The sequence below is a fragment of the Erpetoichthys calabaricus genome, chromosome 9 (genome assembly GCF_900747795.2).
Source record: "Erpetoichthys calabaricus chromosome 9, fErpCal1.3, whole genome shotgun sequence".
Taxonomy (NCBI): domain Eukaryota; kingdom Metazoa; phylum Chordata; class Cladistia; order Polypteriformes; family Polypteridae; genus Erpetoichthys; species Erpetoichthys calabaricus.
The window spans coordinates 45,763,344-45,780,889 of record NC_041402.2 but is presented as its reverse complement, the minus strand read 5'-3'; the positions used below and the strand labels follow the sequence as shown (position 1 = coordinate 45,780,889).

The following is a 17,546-nucleotide window of genomic DNA, read 5'->3' as shown; positions in this document are numbered from 1 at the left end:
AGTACAGCAACTCACAAATCAAAAGGCACAATGTCATTTGCAAAATCTGGATTTCAAACCTACTATTTATTTATCTTATGTAACAGTTGAGAAAGTCCAAGATGTTGACAGCTGGTTCTTACTTTGCTCCGACTATAAAAGACAAGTGCAAAAATGGTGCCATGAAACAAGCAAATTTCACAAACCAAACCTATTGGAATTGGCCATTAAAAAAAAAAATCAATTGCTGCATGTCCAGTCAAAACTATAGTAACATTTCTTGTTGAATGTGATACCAGACTTGGATCGATTGTGGTTGAAGCTGCTTTGCTAGAATTTAAGCCATAATGACTAGCTCTGCTCAGATTACATGGATAGTACTACTTTAAGGTTTAATGCTTACCCCTCGGAATTCATCTATCCATTTCTTACGCTGAATGACTAAAGCCCACTCAGAAGTATTTTCCAGGAGAGTTTTGGAGCTCAATGCTTTCAATTCCGTGGCCTTTTCAGTTACCTTAGTTTCTGAAGCTTCAGGTTCAAGCCCTCTGGCTACTGCTGTAAAGGCTTTTCCTTCACCATGTACGGTTACAACTTGCCCTTTAAGGTACACATCATAGCGACCATTGGGATACTGCTCATTTTTGGGTTGGTACACTATTCTTATGGTGCCAGTGATGGTTTTCATATTAGGATTCAAAGCTTGAATCTTCATCATGTCACCCTTATTATCTGGAGCCAAGATAACAATCCGCTTTCCTGTCACCTCAGCTAACACACGGAAGTCAATTATAGTTTCCACTTTCTTGATATTTTGGATGTCAGCAGCATAGGCTTTTACTGCCTTCTGCATCTTTACTTCAGTGGGTGAGAGATCTTTCTTGTAATCTACAGGATTGTCAGTGGACACTTCTTTAGACTTTATGAAAGTATCAGCATCCACTTTCAACTTATTTTCAAGATATTGGTTAATTTTACCATTTACTTTATTTTGGGCAAATTTGATAAGATGATTGGAGAACTTCTGCTGGAAAACCAAAGTAAGCACCTCCACTAATGATCCTGCAACTTCAGCTGCCAACTCCTGTTTAAAAGCATCTAAACTTTCACGCTCACTAGTGGTCAGTGCCACGTTTTCTGCTTTTGCTGCCATGTCTTTCTCTTTAACCATCTTCTCAAGATCGTCACAATATTTGCTGTTAAAGTCTTGGCACATAATGGTGACTGAAGCTACAGCATCTATAGCCAGGGCACTCATATAGGTTGCTTGGATGATACCCAGGGTAATTTTAAGCTTTCCTTTGGCCTCCTCAGAGGCATTACCTAGAACCTTGAACAGTGAAGAATGCAGTTTTTCCTGCCATTCCAGACCCTCTTCATTTGTTTGCAGCACAGAGTCTGCCACTTCCTTAAAAATCTTCTTCATCTTCTCCTTACTAATGGTATCTGACAGCAACACATTCACTTGCATGCCATCCTTCAAGTGGGACAGAACGACTGTGTCAGCTACAGGCTTTAATGGCTCTTGTTTCATATTTTGCTGCACTGTTTGAGTTGCATTTTCCTTGGCTGCCTTTTTAATCTCTTCTACAATGGCTTCTAGTGCTTTATCCTCCGCTTTACCTAGAAGCTCAACAGCAATCTCTTTTCCAGCATATTTAAAAGCATTCTTCATTCCATCCTTTAGAGCCTGCTTAAGCCCAGTCTTGATCTGTTTGCTGAGTACTTTGGGCAATGCTTTCAAATTCTTACCAATGGCTTTGATTGTAGTCATTGTTGCTTTAGCACCCTTGGCAATAACCTTGCCGATTCCAAAGCTGATCAAGGAGAGGCCAACAGAAATTGCTTTCTCAATGGCCCACGATGCCCAGCTGAATTCTCCAGTTATCATGGCTTCAGCACCACTGATGCAGTCTGATATTCCTTCACCAATCAATGCCATACCAATATTGGCTAGTGTGCCACAAGAGACAGCCGTAAGAATGATTCCTCCAACAAGCTGTACGACTCCCAGAAGGAAGATGAGCAGACCTTCCCAACAGAATCTAGGTCTCTCTTTTACAGTATAGATGTTGACCAGGCCCAGTTTGTAAAACTCATACAGTTCTTGCTGAACTTCAGATTGTGCATCTGGGACAAGGGCAAAAACAGAAGTTTCTTGAACATCAGCATCCCTTTCCCTGCCTTGGATTTCTTTCAGCTTCTGCACAGCTTCTTCAATATTTTTATTGAAGAAATCTAGCACTTGGCATCTTGTCATAATGTGATTCTGGAATCTGGTGGTTTCTTCACTCTCTTTGGACTTGTTAGCTAGCTTGACCAACTGCAAGGTCACCACACATTGTTCTTTGAAATAGGCCAGAGAGTCTTTTGCTTTTTCCAAATCTTCCAGTGCTTGATTTAAGTAGTTGTCTTTTGACAGCTTTATTGTGCAGTAGGCATGGCTATAGAAGGCAATGGCAGCCCAAGAAGGATCAAGAGCCATGCTTTTCTCAAACAAGCGGGCACTGACTTCAAACTTCTCATCATAGAGTTCTTTGTTTCCAAATCGGATATATTGATAGATGCTAGAACATGGAGACTCATCAGATTTGGACTGCTGCTTGGCCTTGGCAATATCATCAGCCAAAGCAGCAAAAAGCTCATCTCTCTTCAGTTCCAGTATTGGCTTGGACTTCAGCTGCAGCCATACTCCCCAGTATTCATTTAGAACGGCTACAGTTGCTTTCTCATCATCCACATCCTCAATCTCATTGTAGACAGACAGTAAGATTTCACAGTAGCGGGAAAATAACTCCTCCCGTAAGTAAATTTCTGGAAGATCGTCATCCAAGTAGTGCAACACCCGGGCCTTTGCGACCTGATCTCTGATCCTTTTTACTGCAACAAGAGTGTTAGCTTCCCGGAGGTATTCTGGCATATGGTTAGTGCACGTAATCAGCTGTGCTGAGCCAGGTTTTCCCTTTCGAGCTGTGCGGCCAAAAGCCTGAAGTTCCACTCTTTCATTCTGGGAAAGGAAGGTGAGAACCACAAAGAGTCCTCCACTGTCATTGACATCTCCAGACACTTTGATGTCTGTTCCTCTGCCAGCCAAATTAGTGGCAACAATCACATCACCAGGTGCCAACTCTGCATCTAAAATTTTTGCATTATCATTGTCACTGTGTATATAGAGCTTTAGCTGGCCATGCACATAAGGTGTCAGTGCCTTTTCAATTTCAATAGCTCGGCCGATGCTCTCACATATCACTAGTGCAGCTCTGCCTTTTCCTGTTGAACTGGGAGAGATCTGTTCCTGAACTGTAGCATATATTTTTCTCCTCCATTCCTCTGACGTTTTTGTCATCTCTCCTTGTACCTCAAATAACTTTCTTCTGTTAAATGTTGGTATATGGCAAGTGGTGAGATTTGGGTAGAGTTTGGAAAGAAACTCAATATCTGCATCGGTGCCCAGAGTCCCTGTTGTGCCATAGATCTGGTATTGATATTTCTTGAAGAAAGAGACATTGGAGATGAAATTGGTGATTGTGGACATGGTACTGATTTTTGTCTGATGCTTCATTTCTAGAAACTGCTGAAGGCCATCTCCCCATTTCTTGTTAAGTTCAATAATGCCAGTTGATTTGAAGTCCACTGGCAGGATGCAATCACCTTTGACAACATATTCCCTGTCTGGCTGCAGCTTAATTGCTAAAAATGCATTTTCTACCCACGTCTCCATTTTTGTTTCTACTAGGTCATGCAGAAAGCCTGGAATGCTATGTTTCTCAGGGTTGTTTGTACAGGGTGTGAACTGAAGATGTTCCAATACATAACTGCGAACCGGCTCCCAGAGTTGCTGGTCAGAATCTGAAAGCAAACAGCAGAGTCCATTGTCCAGAACCAGGAAAGGAAGTCCTGGAGTGCTGTCATCAGTAGTCAGTTGAAGTATGCCATTTGCATCTTGAGTATATGATGAAAAGTGATAGGGAATGTAATCTTCCAAAACACGGAAAAATTCCAATATGGTGCTCTGAGTTATGGTTTTGAGCTTTTCTGTTAATTTGTCTTTGTCACTGGCTCCTACTTCCTCTGAAAATCCAGATGGAACAAGGCCATTCTCTTCAGCAATTTCCAAAATGTCAATTGGTTCTTCTAGGCCCAAGTCATCTCCACTTAGACAATCAAATATGCCTTTGTAAAAGGGCACAGGTGGGCCTCGAATAAATACTTTGCTCTCTGTAGCAACCAAACCGTGTTGGTTCACCACACTCCAGATCATTGCCAAAATTGTGTTGAGGTGCTGAAGGCTTACCATGTCACTTGACAAGTAAGTGAGCTGTACTCCTCGATCCACCAGCAAAGAATCCACTTCATCTACAATGATACATTGAAACTGACGATTACCTCTGACCTGTTTCAATTCAAAGGTCTGGCGTAGATAGTCGGCTGCAAAGGTCTCCACAGTCCCAAAGACAATATCAGCTTTGTAACAAATGGCTCGCTCTTCATCCTTATTTTTGTTAGTGTTTGTATCTACTGTAATGTTGAAGAATGTATAAAAGGGCCTCCAATCTTCTGCATCTCGTTCACAGAGCACAGAAGAACTAGAAACAACATCCACTTGCTGTCCCATCAACACTCGCATGGCTGCAAACATGGCTATAATGCAAGATTTCCCTTCTCCGGTGCCAACCTCCAGTAACTTGCTGTATTCTGATAGGGCCAGCAGACACCAGGTGACCATTTGCGTCACCCTTGGAAAATATTTATTCATTTTATAAACTCCCTTGCAGAGAGTGAATAAAATATTTTCAAGGTCTTCCACATTTTTACTTGCACTCAGGGAGCCTTTTGGTATATCTTCAAGTATGTCACGCTCACTCACTGGGAGGGCAGCAATTCTTTTTTGGACACCTGAAACAATGTAGCGCACCTTGTCAAGAGTTTGAATGTCAATGCTTCCCGACTTTTTAATTTCCTCCAGAACAGTATCAGGCGACTTTTGTGGTTCTTTTCTCAAGTCCTTTTCAAATTCTTCATACTGATTCTCAGTACCAAGGTGGTCACTGATCTTCTTTCCATCTTCATCCTGCCAGGTTGGAGGGACACGGTAGACTTCAATCAGATGGAGCACTTTTGTGAGGAGGACAGGATCACTGCAACGGCTTACCAATTCATACATAAAATCCATAGCTTCATTTGGCTTCCAAAGACCAGACTGGACAATCCTCAGAAGTCTACAGTTCAATTCAGAGTAAGCTTCCTCATTATAGGAATGGGTTGCTGTGGTTAGCAAGACCTCATAGCACTTCTTCTCCACACTTGTGATATCTTGTCCATATTTCGGCTCATTGACTTCCCTCAGGCACTTTTGGAGAACTTCTAGAAATTTCAAGAGAAAGACTTCCTCTGCTGGAAGAGTCTCCATCTTGGTCATCAGCTTAGTAATCTTTACAACACAGCAGTCAACATTTTCCATCATACTTTTATATGCTCTAAGCAAAGCTTGTGTGAAACAAGAGATGTCAGTTACATTTTTAGCAGCATTGTTAATCGTCTCCACAAGGTACTGAGCTTGGTTGGCAATGCTCTCCTGTAGACGGTCTTCCATCTTGAGATATGTAAGTATAAATTCTGTTATTAGTACTTGAGTATGGACAAGAGTAAGTCTGCTTGGGGGTTTTGAAGGCCACTCTTGGAATAGTAAAGTATCCAGGGAGTTGGAAAGGCTGTCCACCTGTTGTGGGGTAAGTGTAGCCAGTGTTTCATTAGAAAGGTGTACTCCACTCTTGGTAGACAAGAGATGAAGAAGATTTTGATCTTCAGCATCATGTTTTTCAAGGTCAACCTTGATCTTTTCAAATTCATCAAATCGGCTCACTACAACATCTGTTGTGGTTTTCTCTTCCATTTTCTCACGAAATAGGTTTCCCTCTTTTTCAGATTTAGCCTTTGCATCCTTAACGGTTTGATCCAGCCTCTCTTGCAGCTCCTGCTTTTCCTTTTCTTCAGCTTCCCTCTTTTGTCTTTCCTTCTCCTCTCTCCTTCTCCTTTGTTCCTCTTCTTCCCTTCTCCTTTGCTCTTCCTCTTGACGTCTCCTTCGCTCTTCCTCTTCACGTCTCCTTCGCTCTTCCTCTTCACGTCTCCTTCGCTCTTCATGTCTCCTTCGCTCTTCCTCTTCACGTCTCCTTCGCTCTTCCTCTTCACGTCTCCTTTGCTCTTCCTCTTCACGTCTCTTTTGCTCTTCACGTCTCCTTCGCTCTTCCTGTTCACGTCTCCTCCTCTCTTCCTCTTCCCTTGCTATTTGCTCTCTTATTGGTCGATAGAAGCATTCTGGGCACTTGTATGGTCCCCCAACTTCTCTATAATATTGGCCTCCATTAAAAACATAGACCCATAATCCCTCCCTGACTTCCTTGTTAAAGTTGTCAAATGAGGTGCAAGGAGGAAGCCATGCACCACAAACGGAACAGTTACATCCATAATATTCAGATGGTTTGTTTCCCATTGTCAATTTTCAGACTAATTATCCCCAACCAGGAGACTTCAAATGAGTGAATTTCTTTCTGTTAAAAAAAGGAAACAAAAGTTAATGGTTAGATGCAGCAGTTGAGATAAATATTTAAGAAAAAAAAAAAACACACCCACACCAAAGGAATACATCCCAATTACTAGACAAGTTTCGTCTTTCCTTTAGTTGTAGAAATCATACTGGACCTGCCTACTACACTCTCTTAAAGTAGTGCACTTCAAGATACTTTGTGACAGAGTTGGAATGAATGAAAAAAAAAAAATCTGCCTCAAAATAAAATGAAAAATAACTGAACATTATCTGACGGAGTCAGAGATGATATCCAGGTCTGAGCAGACAGACAGAAAATCCAGGTTAAGAAACTAAAATTGAGAGTTAGGTCAGAAACCTTAAGAAGTCTGGTTTCTGGAATATTCTGTTAAAGTCTGAACAGAGGATAAGGCAGCGATCAGGCATGCTGAAATTCACAATCATCAATTAAATAGCTCTATTTAGGATAACAATTGAACATTAGTTTAATGAAGAAATAAAAGAACATGCAGTACAGTACTATCTTATTTTCAGTTGAAGAAAGGGATTATAAACTGGCAGGCATTATGCCGATGAGATGAAGACACAGGAGAGAGAGACCCCAAAATTTATACATGATGCAGTTTGCTGAATCAAAAAGCCCCCCATGGACAAACATCCACCTTTGATATTGTTGGTTTTCAGTAATTTCTCTAGGACTATATACAGTAAAATGGAGTCTCACTCATCCCACAATACAAAAAGTGAACGAGGCTTTAGGAACCAGCATTCCTAGTTTTGCACTCACACAAAACACTCCAAGCCACACTTTTAGATAGAAGTATATTCTGAAAATTGAGAGAATGTGGAAGAAATCCACACACATACCCCACCACATGTACAGAATAAATTTACTTTAGAAAAGTAAATACTCTCAAAATATCAATTTTGTGATTGATGCTTTTCAGGTACAATGCACACGTTAAGAGTGTAATTCACTTTCACATAAAGTCCATAAATTAGAAAAGGAAAACCAAAACAAAGCAGTCTTATTGGATTTCAGCTTGTAGTTCTTACTGTACACTCCTCAAACACAATAAGCACCTAAAAACCCTTTGTAATTATCTAGGATTTTTAAAAATGTTATATTTGAAAGACCCGACTTTACCCCCCCCCCCACCATAAGATTTTACAAAATTTACAGAAGAGCTCCAATACACAGGCAAATCCAGTTTGTTGTTACATAATGAAGTGGTCTGTCTTGTCCAAGAGGTAAGAATGTAAAAGTTCTGTAATAGGCAGGGATGTTCTGCACTGTGGTAACATCACTCCATGAGTTCCACCAAACAAGTCCTATTTAAAAGGCAAGTTCAGTTAGACATTTTCAGCTCACTTGGAGTAGTAGCAAAAGGAGTAAAAACCCAGATGCTATTATGAACAATGCTGCACATTCTCTGTACAGTAATGTCTTTATAAATTAGTCCCTGTGAGTACTCTTTTGGCAAGTCAGAAGCTTCCTTTCTTTTAATGATTCTGGTGTGCATTTGTCAGTCCTATTTATTGAACTTCTGTAAAAAGCCAAGTTTCTTCTTGGGGACAAAAGGTGCGATTTATAAAAATCATATACAGGTAATAGTGTCACTGCTACCACTGCACCAACAACTTCACAATGCATCTTACATTGCACTGTGGTATAGCGGGTCCACAGCTCTCTTAGCAAAAGCCACTTTTAAATAAATAATCACTGCACTCGCAGCATTGCGAGGGGGCGAGGTAGTGTGACGGAAGCAGTTCCCGGGTGGATTCGTGCTGCGGACGTTTCTCACTTAAGCGCACAGGTGAGGGACGTTCCGCGTTGTAATTGTTCCCGGGAACTGTTGATTGCCACAGATGCCACGTCCATTATAAAGAGAAACCCGAGCCGGCTAAGGAGAACAAAAAGAAAAAGAAAAGAGAAGGAAATGGAGGTTGCAGGAGGAAGCAGGAAGTGAGAGAGAAAACTGGTGCGGGACAGCAAGCGAGCAAGGGAAGGCTCGCATGCAGCTGTGCAGGCAGCCTGGGTGTTTGGCCGACATCCTGGGCATAGTAGTTGTGGTCGCTCCCGCAGAGTTTCTTTTTATGAAGGACGGGAGTGACCGGAAGGCGGATGACTCTCCGTGGAAGGCAGCGGGAGTTGGACTTGGGATGTGGTGTCCCCAGCGTGAGAGCCTTGGTTGTTGGGGAATCTCAAGTCATTGTCCGGAGGATCCTACCGGAGCCAATTTTCGGTGAGGCAATCCTGACAGCAGAAGCAGGCACAGAGAAGGTCAGCTGCAAGTAGGGTGACTCCCCTATTGAGAAGCCCAGACGGGGGTAGCAGGGGAGTCGTAAATATTTAGGCACCGGGCTTCTCGTTGTTGGTTTTTAAAAGACTGCTTCCTGTTATATTTTAACCTCGTAATTTTTAAGACTTTTTTCTATTGTTTAAACCTCCACGTTTGTTTTTTTATGGATTATTTATTTAATGAAGACTTTTGAATGCACTGTACTTATTTATTTGAACACTTGTTTTTCTGTTGATTGATTTTTAAATAAAAGCACTTTGCACATCATCTTTTGCTATGTTGTTGCCTCACTGTCTAGCTCATCGGTAACGTTACCGACAGTGTTTGGTTCAAGAGCTCCCGAACAGCAGATGGGAACATGGAGCAGAACCCGCATCGTCACATGCACAAGTATCTACATGCAGCAGAAACAAAGTCATTGCAGACTAGATTTAAGGCACAAATTTCTACAGTGCATACTCAGTTCTTGGCTGAAATGTGGATACCTCACTTAACTAAGCCAGAGAAAACTGCATGGCCATCATATTTATTAAAAATACTGCCCAGATCATGGTCTATGACACCGTACAAGTTTGCATATAATTTTTATTCTCATTGGGCACTGTGAACTTGAGATTGAGCATAGTCAATCAATTGTACTTTGTAATGACAAACTAATATAGTGGTTATACTTTAAAAAAACTTTTGCACTTAAAAACCAAGTACAATTCACTTCACAATCTACTTTAGTAAGGAAAGCAAATCTAAGTATCTTTCCACCACTGTGTATTTTGATACTTTGGTTCTACCTGCTGCTTAAGAAATCCATCAACCACTACCCATTTTGATCCATCTGTTTACAGTCAATAAATCTACATACTACAGGTTTATCTTTCCTTGATATTTGTCTATTAAGCTTCACTGAATTTAAAACTTTATTTAAGCCAACTATGTCACATGTACATTATCTGCCCAATAGCTCCTTCCAAACCTAGTACACCAAGGCTAGTTAACCGCCCCCTTTCTCCACAGCATATTGATTTATTTTCATAATGAAAAATCCATCCATCCATCCATCCATCCATCGATCCATTTTCCAACCCGCTAAATCCGAACGCAGGGTCACAGGGGTCTGCTGGAGCCAATCCCAGCCAACACGGGGCACAAGGCAGGAACCAATCCCGGGCAGGGTGCCAACCCACCGCAGGACACACACAAACACACCCACACACCAAGCACACACTAGGGCCAATTTAGAATCGCCAATACACCTAACCAGCATGTCTTTGGACTATGGGAGGAAACTGGAGCACCCGGAGGAAACCCATGCAGACACGGGGAGAACATGCAAACTCCACGCAGGATAATGAAAAATCTCAACCAGAAACCTTTTCAAATTGTGAAAGGCGACCAAAACCAAGCCAGGAGTAACCACACACACACACATCCAAAATTAAACATTCTGGCTGGTCATTAAACAAAATTCATATTCTGCAGACTAATTCTTCAATAGGAGCCATATTTCACCTACTACTGTACATCATTGTTTTGCCTGTAACTCCTAATAAAGCAGAGTCACTTTCCACACCAGATTCTTTACTGTTCAAACATTACTCGCTGTATAATTGATCTCCCAATAAAATTTGTTCACTAAACATTACACAAACTGCTGATCAGTCCAAAAATCTTAGTTACTGCATTTCTTACCAAAAAAAGTTATCCATAGCAGGGGTGCGGAAATCCAACGCCCGACTCGTCTGACACGGGTAAATTGATCGTCGGACAAGCGTGTTTTTCTGGTTTCAGTTGTCTGCGGACAAGTGCAATTTTCTGGAGAAAAATATTATTTGTGGCTGTGCAGGGCACATTTTACCAGTACTTTCACATTTTAAACATTTGGGTACGTACTTTGTGCGGAAACAGTCTACTTAGGCATGTTCTTCACGTCTCAAATTGGTCTTCAATATTGTTTACAAAATGACGGCTGATTTTTCAAAGGGGAAGCACTCTTACGGTCTTACATAAGTATTTTACCCTACTACTTACATGCTTGGAGATGCGGTCATTTTTTTCATGCCAACAATACGATGTAATCTGATAATTTTTCATTATAATCAATAACTTTTATATATTACCAGTAACGGCGTGCTGCACAATAACATGCAGTGAATACACTTGACTTGAGCATTCCTAGATTTCATCCTCTTTCTCTGTACGTTTACCATTCATTTGCTCAGAGGTTGATGCGCTTGCTGCTTCCTGAGCAGCTCTTCTTTTCTCCACCGTAGCGGCCCGCTGCTTCTCTTCTTTCGTTGGCATCTTTTCGCGTTAAGACTGATTAAGTTAGTTTTTGTGTTGCAATTACTTAGTACGTTTTCTTTAATTTTTCACTTAAACTGGCACTTAAGTCTTCAATCTGCCTCAAGAATGATTAGCGAAGGTGGTGGGGAATGAGAACGGCTCCCATACGCATGCGCCACCCTGCTGCTCACTGCCGAGAGTTGATTCAACAATAAAATAAAATAAAAATAAAGAGTAATACAAATCATCACCCCGAAAGCAGATAGTAGACGTCACGTAGTATACTGTATGTGTGCCATATTTCAAGCCAAAAGGTGAAATGGTTTGCGAGCTACATGTGATTTAAAATCCTTGACAGACAAATGAACAGCCATGGTAGCGTATTATAGAACAAGATTGATAAAATGCATTGTTTCTACATAAAAATGCAGTAATTTTTCTTACAATACAATTGTTTTCACCACATAACAAAGCTTGTTAGGCAGTTAATCTTTCCTGAAATTTGCGATTTCATGTAGGTTGTGATATATTGAGGAGTTAAGAAATTTATTGCGTGACAACATCAATTTTGATGAGCTGTCAATAGATCGTTTTTGATTAGCGAATATTTCATATAAAACAAGTTGGTTTCGCGCTGTCAGTTTATTAAAAATAAAGAAGAAAACATTCTAACGGTTTCCAAAGGTTATGAAATATCTATAAAAACCTTCACTGTAACTGTAGTATGTGAAACAGAACTAGTGTAGCTATAATGAAGGCATTGTTTATTAGTGAGTTAAATTGATAAGGGAATCTTTTATATAATGTTCTAGAGCAAGGTGGCAAAATACTACTCCCTGAAAGAACTTTTTTCAGTTTTAAAATGGAAGGCAGTTTTGGTATCAATAAAAGAGATCAGAAAAAATAAACTATTTTTCACTTTTGTTATTTGTTTATGGACAAGTGAATTTAACTGGCGGACAAGTGGATTTTCTAAGTTTACTTGTCCGTGGACAATTAGAAAAAAATTAATTTGATTTCCACACCCCTGCATAGGAATATGAATTATACATAGTACAGTGTCTTAGATTCAAAATGGTAGGATGGTGTTCTCATACAGACCTTCGAAAGGTGACAATGATAGAATGGCTAATGCCAACAACTGAAATCCTGACTTCGAGCCGCACATGTGTGTGTGTGTGTGTGTGTGTGTGTCTCAGGAAACAAGCAGTGGAGATTACGTATTCATTTTTCTCCTGAAGTATTATTACTCCAGGCACTGGGAATGGAGGATACCAGTGGTTGAGTCAACAACCAAAATACAGTGCACTGAGATGTGGCATACTCAAAAAGGCCACAAGTTTATGTTAATGTAATAAATCACATGTTGCTAGGTTGGAAACAATTTGTTCCTTTTGTAGGGTGGACCATGAAAACCGATTGTGGACTGGAACAGTAATAGGTAGGAACGTTTCACACTGAAGTGGTTCTGTTGAGGTTGTATTAAGGGAACAAACTTCTCAGACTTCTCAGACATGACTTGGGCGACGGACTTAAAGCCATGTGACCTCAGTGCTGCTCCACTTTACTTTTTCCACAGATAGTAGACTTCAGGGCTAAAGATTCAGATTACATCACCATTGAAGGTCAGCGGAGTTCAGTTCCAGACCTGCTTAATGCAGCTCACCCTCTGGTGTAGGCAAAGCTTACATACACTTCAGGATTTGCCGCTTTGGCCCAGTTGTCTGGCCCATAACAGAGATTAACAGAACTTTAAGTGGGGATTTGGAAAACCCTGGAAAAAAGTAGCTTTAACATTGCATACATCCATCATGATCAGCCATTTAAGGAGAGAGAGAGAGAATACATGAATTAAAATTCTAAGAGGTGCAATTTTAATGTAGTTTTTCTACCTAGACTTCAAAGTACTACATTGCTTAAAACTCTGAAGCTATGATTATAAAAAAAAAAAAAAACTCACCTGCAAACAGGACTTTTGTCATCTGCCCTCCATCTAGAAGGGACTGTCAGTTTTTTGTAAACATAGTTGTTCCTTGGGGCATGTGGGATTCGTTTCACTTCACCACCGATATGCTTGAGATCACAGCAAACAGCTTTATCCTCCATAATTTAAACACTGCAGGATTGCACCATAAGAGGCTACTGGAGGCTATGGCAAACACACGCAAGGTGACGTTACTAGTTTTTTTTTTGGCCTAGTAATAGGGGCACCTAAAGGTCTTTACCAATGACTGAAGCGAGGGATATTACATCTATAACTTACAGTGGGGGAGAAAAAAAAAAAAACAGTCACTGCCTTCAAAATTTTAGGTGTTTTACAGATTGGAGGATGCCAAATCTGGCAACAGAATGTACATCACATCCAGTTTGAGATATGGATGTTTAAAACTGAAGACATTTTAAATTAGTCGTGAAAAACTTACTTAAAATTGTTTTAAATATTAGTCACTCAGTATTTCTATCCTCTGGAAGTGTTTCACAGTGTAAATGACCAAAAGAGGTCTGTTTACAGACCAGAGAAGTGGAAAAAGTCTACTGTATATACCTCTCCGATTAGTAAAAGTAAATTTTGCTGCCTCAGTAAAGGGAAATGTCAACATAATGGATCAAGCAGACCTTGCATATCTTTTTTTTTTAAAGTAACCCCCACACACAACCAACTGAAAGCAAAACAAGGGAGGCAAATACCTCATATTGGATTGTTTCCACCTCAGATAGTGTTAAGGATGGAAACTGATTTTTTTCAGCTTAAAATAAGCTTCAAAATTTTCTTCAGAGCACACCTAAATCTTTAATACAATGTTGTGTGGGGAAAGGTTATTGCAGACCAGGGACCAGTCATGAACTTAATTTACATAATCTTAGCAAGTTGGGAGCAGTGTGACCTTCAGCTGTGTAGTGTGACATATATACTGTGTAGTGGTTTAGTTCAACTTCGCTCAGTATTGCCTTAAGTCATCAGAGCAATCTTGTGTGCAAGAGAGCAAACAGCCAGAGCTCATCCAGAAGCAATACAGCAATAAGGAATGTGGGTGTTTTGGATCACACAAACAGAAGATACTCATCTACCTGATGACTTTATATACAGAAGGTTTGGGGTTTCGGAGACTGAGATTGTATCTGAAATTGCTGCACAGTGACCAACTCAATCTGGCAGCACAAACAGGAAGTCAGAAAAATTAGGTGATCTTGCAATATTTTGAAAATGTGAATCTGCTGGAATGCCATTACACGGGTGGGTAACTGAACATCCTGACTGACAAGATCATCAACTTTTACCACCCCTCCAACTATGTAGTCCTGTTATGAAACATTGGCTTAATACAAGGGTATACACATATATCTGCAATGTCTCTTGGTTGAAAATAATTAAAAACACAGAATACAGATGCTCTTTAACTGAGGCAAGAAAAAAAGGCAGCCCTTGGGACAAAAAGGTGGCTGGTTTCATGTGCAGAAGTAATACATACTAATTAAAATGCCTGGAGCAAAAATCTGTAGCCACTGTAGCATCCAGAATCTGAGTTTGGCTCTAAAACAGCATCACCTTTCTAAAGAAGGTTGTGGATTCCCCTCCACATAATGTAAGGGACCACTAAATCATAACAGGATGAGTTTCTCAATTCTTAGCCAAGAACTATCAGGGTACGGTTGCAAAGAAAGTCAACCCATAATGCAAGATCAAGGAAGGTTACACTAAAAAGCCTTCAAAGACCTATAAACTTAGTGGTTTTAAAATTATCCAGAATTGTGGTGCTTTGTGCCAGGCTGGTGAAGGAAAGGTTTGTCTTTTTATGCCCACATAAGCGGAGACACCTATCCAGTTGCACTCTTATGTATTTACAGTGATAAAGCACAAAGGCCCATCAACTACTGACTCACATTTCTTTATCATGCAAGACAATCTCATGTGACTGAAAGCCCACAATGTTTTGACAATTTTTCTCCCTGCAACCTTTAACACTTAAGAGTTACATTTTAATACAAATGCTATCCAAAATGTTTATCGCTCAAAACATTTTAAATTCAAAATAGATTACTATGAAATCGAGTATTATACTCGGTATACATTGTGATACTCAAAGTCAACAATTAAGAACCTTTAAAGTTGATGTTCTAAAAATGTTGCTTAAATTAGACATTGGTAAAGTTTGAGAAAGCATTAATATCATAGAAGATACTGATCTGCATTAAAAGTTCTTTAAAAGACCAGTAGTGTATAATGCAATAAAATACATCTTGTGATAGTGGGGGAAAAAAAAAAAAGGTGTTTACTCCGTTGGAAAGCTGTCACACAGTCATATCACATTCTCAGGTGACAAGATCAGCAACTACACACAGCCTCTGAATTGAAAATAAAAATTAGAAAAGCAGTTTAAAAAAAATTAGACAGATGCTCTAGACAGTGGTTTAAAATTAAGATCTTAAAGGGACAAAAAAGTGTATTCCAGCAATTTCATTAAATTAGTAATGAATTAATGCTGTAGATGGAAGAAATACCTGTAGCCACTATAATTTAAGTCTGGCACCCCCTGCTGTAAAACAGCATCAGTTTGTTAAATTTTAGCCTACCACAGGTGAATCTGGTTTCAAGCAGCTTCTTCAGCAGACTGATGTACCTTTATTTCCTTAGCAGAACAATACCTCAAAGTGCTATAAAAAGAAAACAGGTTAGACTTAACCAGATAACGTATGCCCTGTTGAAATGTGAGCAATATTTTCCTCCTGCACAAGAACTAAATAGATTTACGAAGGTTAGTGAGAAAAAATAAAATGCAGTTGGGACTGAAATTCCTAAGCTGGATCAGAGCTCTTGGCTTTTGTTCAGCCAGCCTTATTTTAAGGCTTATATAAAATCAATTTGGGTGGATGTGCAAGTACACATCAGACTGGTGTTTACCTGAATTATTCACATCTATCATATTTGATACTGGAGAGGAACAACTTTTCCAATACTGTATCTACATTTCAAGAGATAAAATATTTTAAATTCTTTCCATAGGGGCACAACATTAACCCAATACAGTTTGTTTCTGGGAATTCAGATCATTTAAAAAAAAAAAAAAGTTTATTGACCATGGCATGTTTAAAAATTACATAACTTGCATGACAAACCTTGCCCTCAGATTTTTTTGAAAGGGAAGCAAATTTACATCCATTCTGTCTCCACTTAATTTATGGCTGTGGTTAAAATGGCATCTACTCAGGACTCATGAATTAGCTGTGTCACCTTGCTTAGCTAACAAAGGATTTCTAACAAAATAAACAAAACAAAACAAACAAAAAAAGTATATAGTATACTCTAGATTGTATTACAATTTGCAGAAGGCAACCACCTATATTTTAGATTTGTATTATGCTTAGAGCCAACCTTAGAAAGTTAAATGTTTGATGTTAAATTCATATATAGTGTTTTATTATTGAAATTTAAACAATCAGTTTCTTATAGCTATAGAATATGGTATAGTCTTTTATCATGTGTAAATTAACATGATACAACTTCTTGGCTACATCTGTAGGTCACAGTGTTAATTAAGCCAGTTAGGAAATAGTCTTACTGGTAGCACGGACTATTGGATGTTTGAAAATACGAGCTGGCATACAGTTTTGTAAGCATGTCTAACGTTTCTAATGCGTTTAACTTGCTTAACGTGTCTCAAGTACGAGGAAACTTGGAGTAATGAAACAAGAGATAAAAATCTATAGATAAATTTTATAGACAGAGATATAAAAAATAAAATAAAATAAAAATAAATAAATGGTATTAAGCCTTAAATAGTTTATTTTTTGTGTGAATTTCCTAAAAAACCTTTTAAAAAGAAGAACATTTGTCGGTGAAATTATTTGAACACGCGTCACATTGGTGCTCGAATCATCCAATGAAACCAACAAAGCTGCAGAAGTTTTTTAATGTTGGATAATCGCATCTACATTATGCTTACAGCAGTCCCGAGCTTGTTCCCACGACAATGGACTTAAGGCTGGTAACAACTCCGGACTGCAAAAATCCGCACGCACTGTTACAAGTGTAATTGACCATTACCAGCCATCTTTACAACAAACAAGGTATGTTATGGAGGTTTATAGGAAGGCTATTGCTCTTGGACATGGACGTAACAAATTGAACCATTATGGCACCACGCTGCCCAGTTTCAATTCCCCAAACCACAGCCTGAAGGTTATCACAATATACCTGTAGGACAACCATCTAAAGACACAAACTGGGTAGTTGACGGTCTCTAATCCCCGTCCGTCCGTCTTTGGGGCGTTTTTCTCTAACATATTAAATCAGTGGTTCTCAAGCTCAGTCCTGGCCCCTTGTTCCACACATATTCACAGTCAATCATTTTACCTTTAAATTAGCGCATTGTCTGATTAGCTAAACATTTTATTTCTGGTGTCTCTCCCTACCCCCCCAAGAAATGTAAATCAAACAGTAA

General features: G+C 39.6%; 2 protein-coding genes and 2 long non-coding RNA genes across 5 annotated transcripts in view; 2 read left to right on the top strand and 2 right to left on the bottom strand.

The window, feature by feature from the left end:
* LOC127529112 (uncharacterized) overlaps window positions 1–17,546 on the bottom strand; it is a 740,943-nt gene that overhangs the window by 256,390 nt on the left and 467,007 nt on the right. Inside the window, exon 6 of the mRNA XM_051931632.1 lies at window positions 746–1,302. Within this exon, the coding sequence (XP_051787592.1) occupies window positions 746–1,302 (557 nt within the window). The remainder of the gene's footprint in view (window positions 1–745; window positions 1,303–17,546) is intronic.
* LOC114657567 (uncharacterized) overlaps window positions 1–17,546 on the bottom strand; it is a 278,049-nt gene that overhangs the window by 158,890 nt on the left and 101,613 nt on the right. Inside the window, exon 2 of one of the 2 annotated variants that reach the window (XM_051931656.1) lies at window positions 15,726–15,759. The exons of the other annotated variant lie outside the window; for it this stretch is intronic. The gene's annotated coding sequence lies outside the window, so the exon portion shown is untranslated. The remainder of the gene's footprint in view (window positions 1–15,725; window positions 15,760–17,546) is intronic. 2 annotated transcript variants of the gene reach the window in all.
* Window positions 1–17,546, top strand: part of LOC127529120 (uncharacterized) — a 358,163-nt gene that overhangs the window by 251,816 nt on the left and 88,801 nt on the right. The window lies entirely within an intron of this gene.
* Window positions 1,882–17,546, top strand: part of LOC127529122 (uncharacterized) — a 100,693-nt gene continuing 85,028 nt past the window's right edge. Inside the window, exon 1 of the long non-coding RNA XR_007935805.1 lies at window positions 1,882–2,028. This is a non-coding gene — a long non-coding RNA (uncharacterized LOC127529122). The remainder of the gene's footprint in view (window positions 2,029–17,546) is intronic.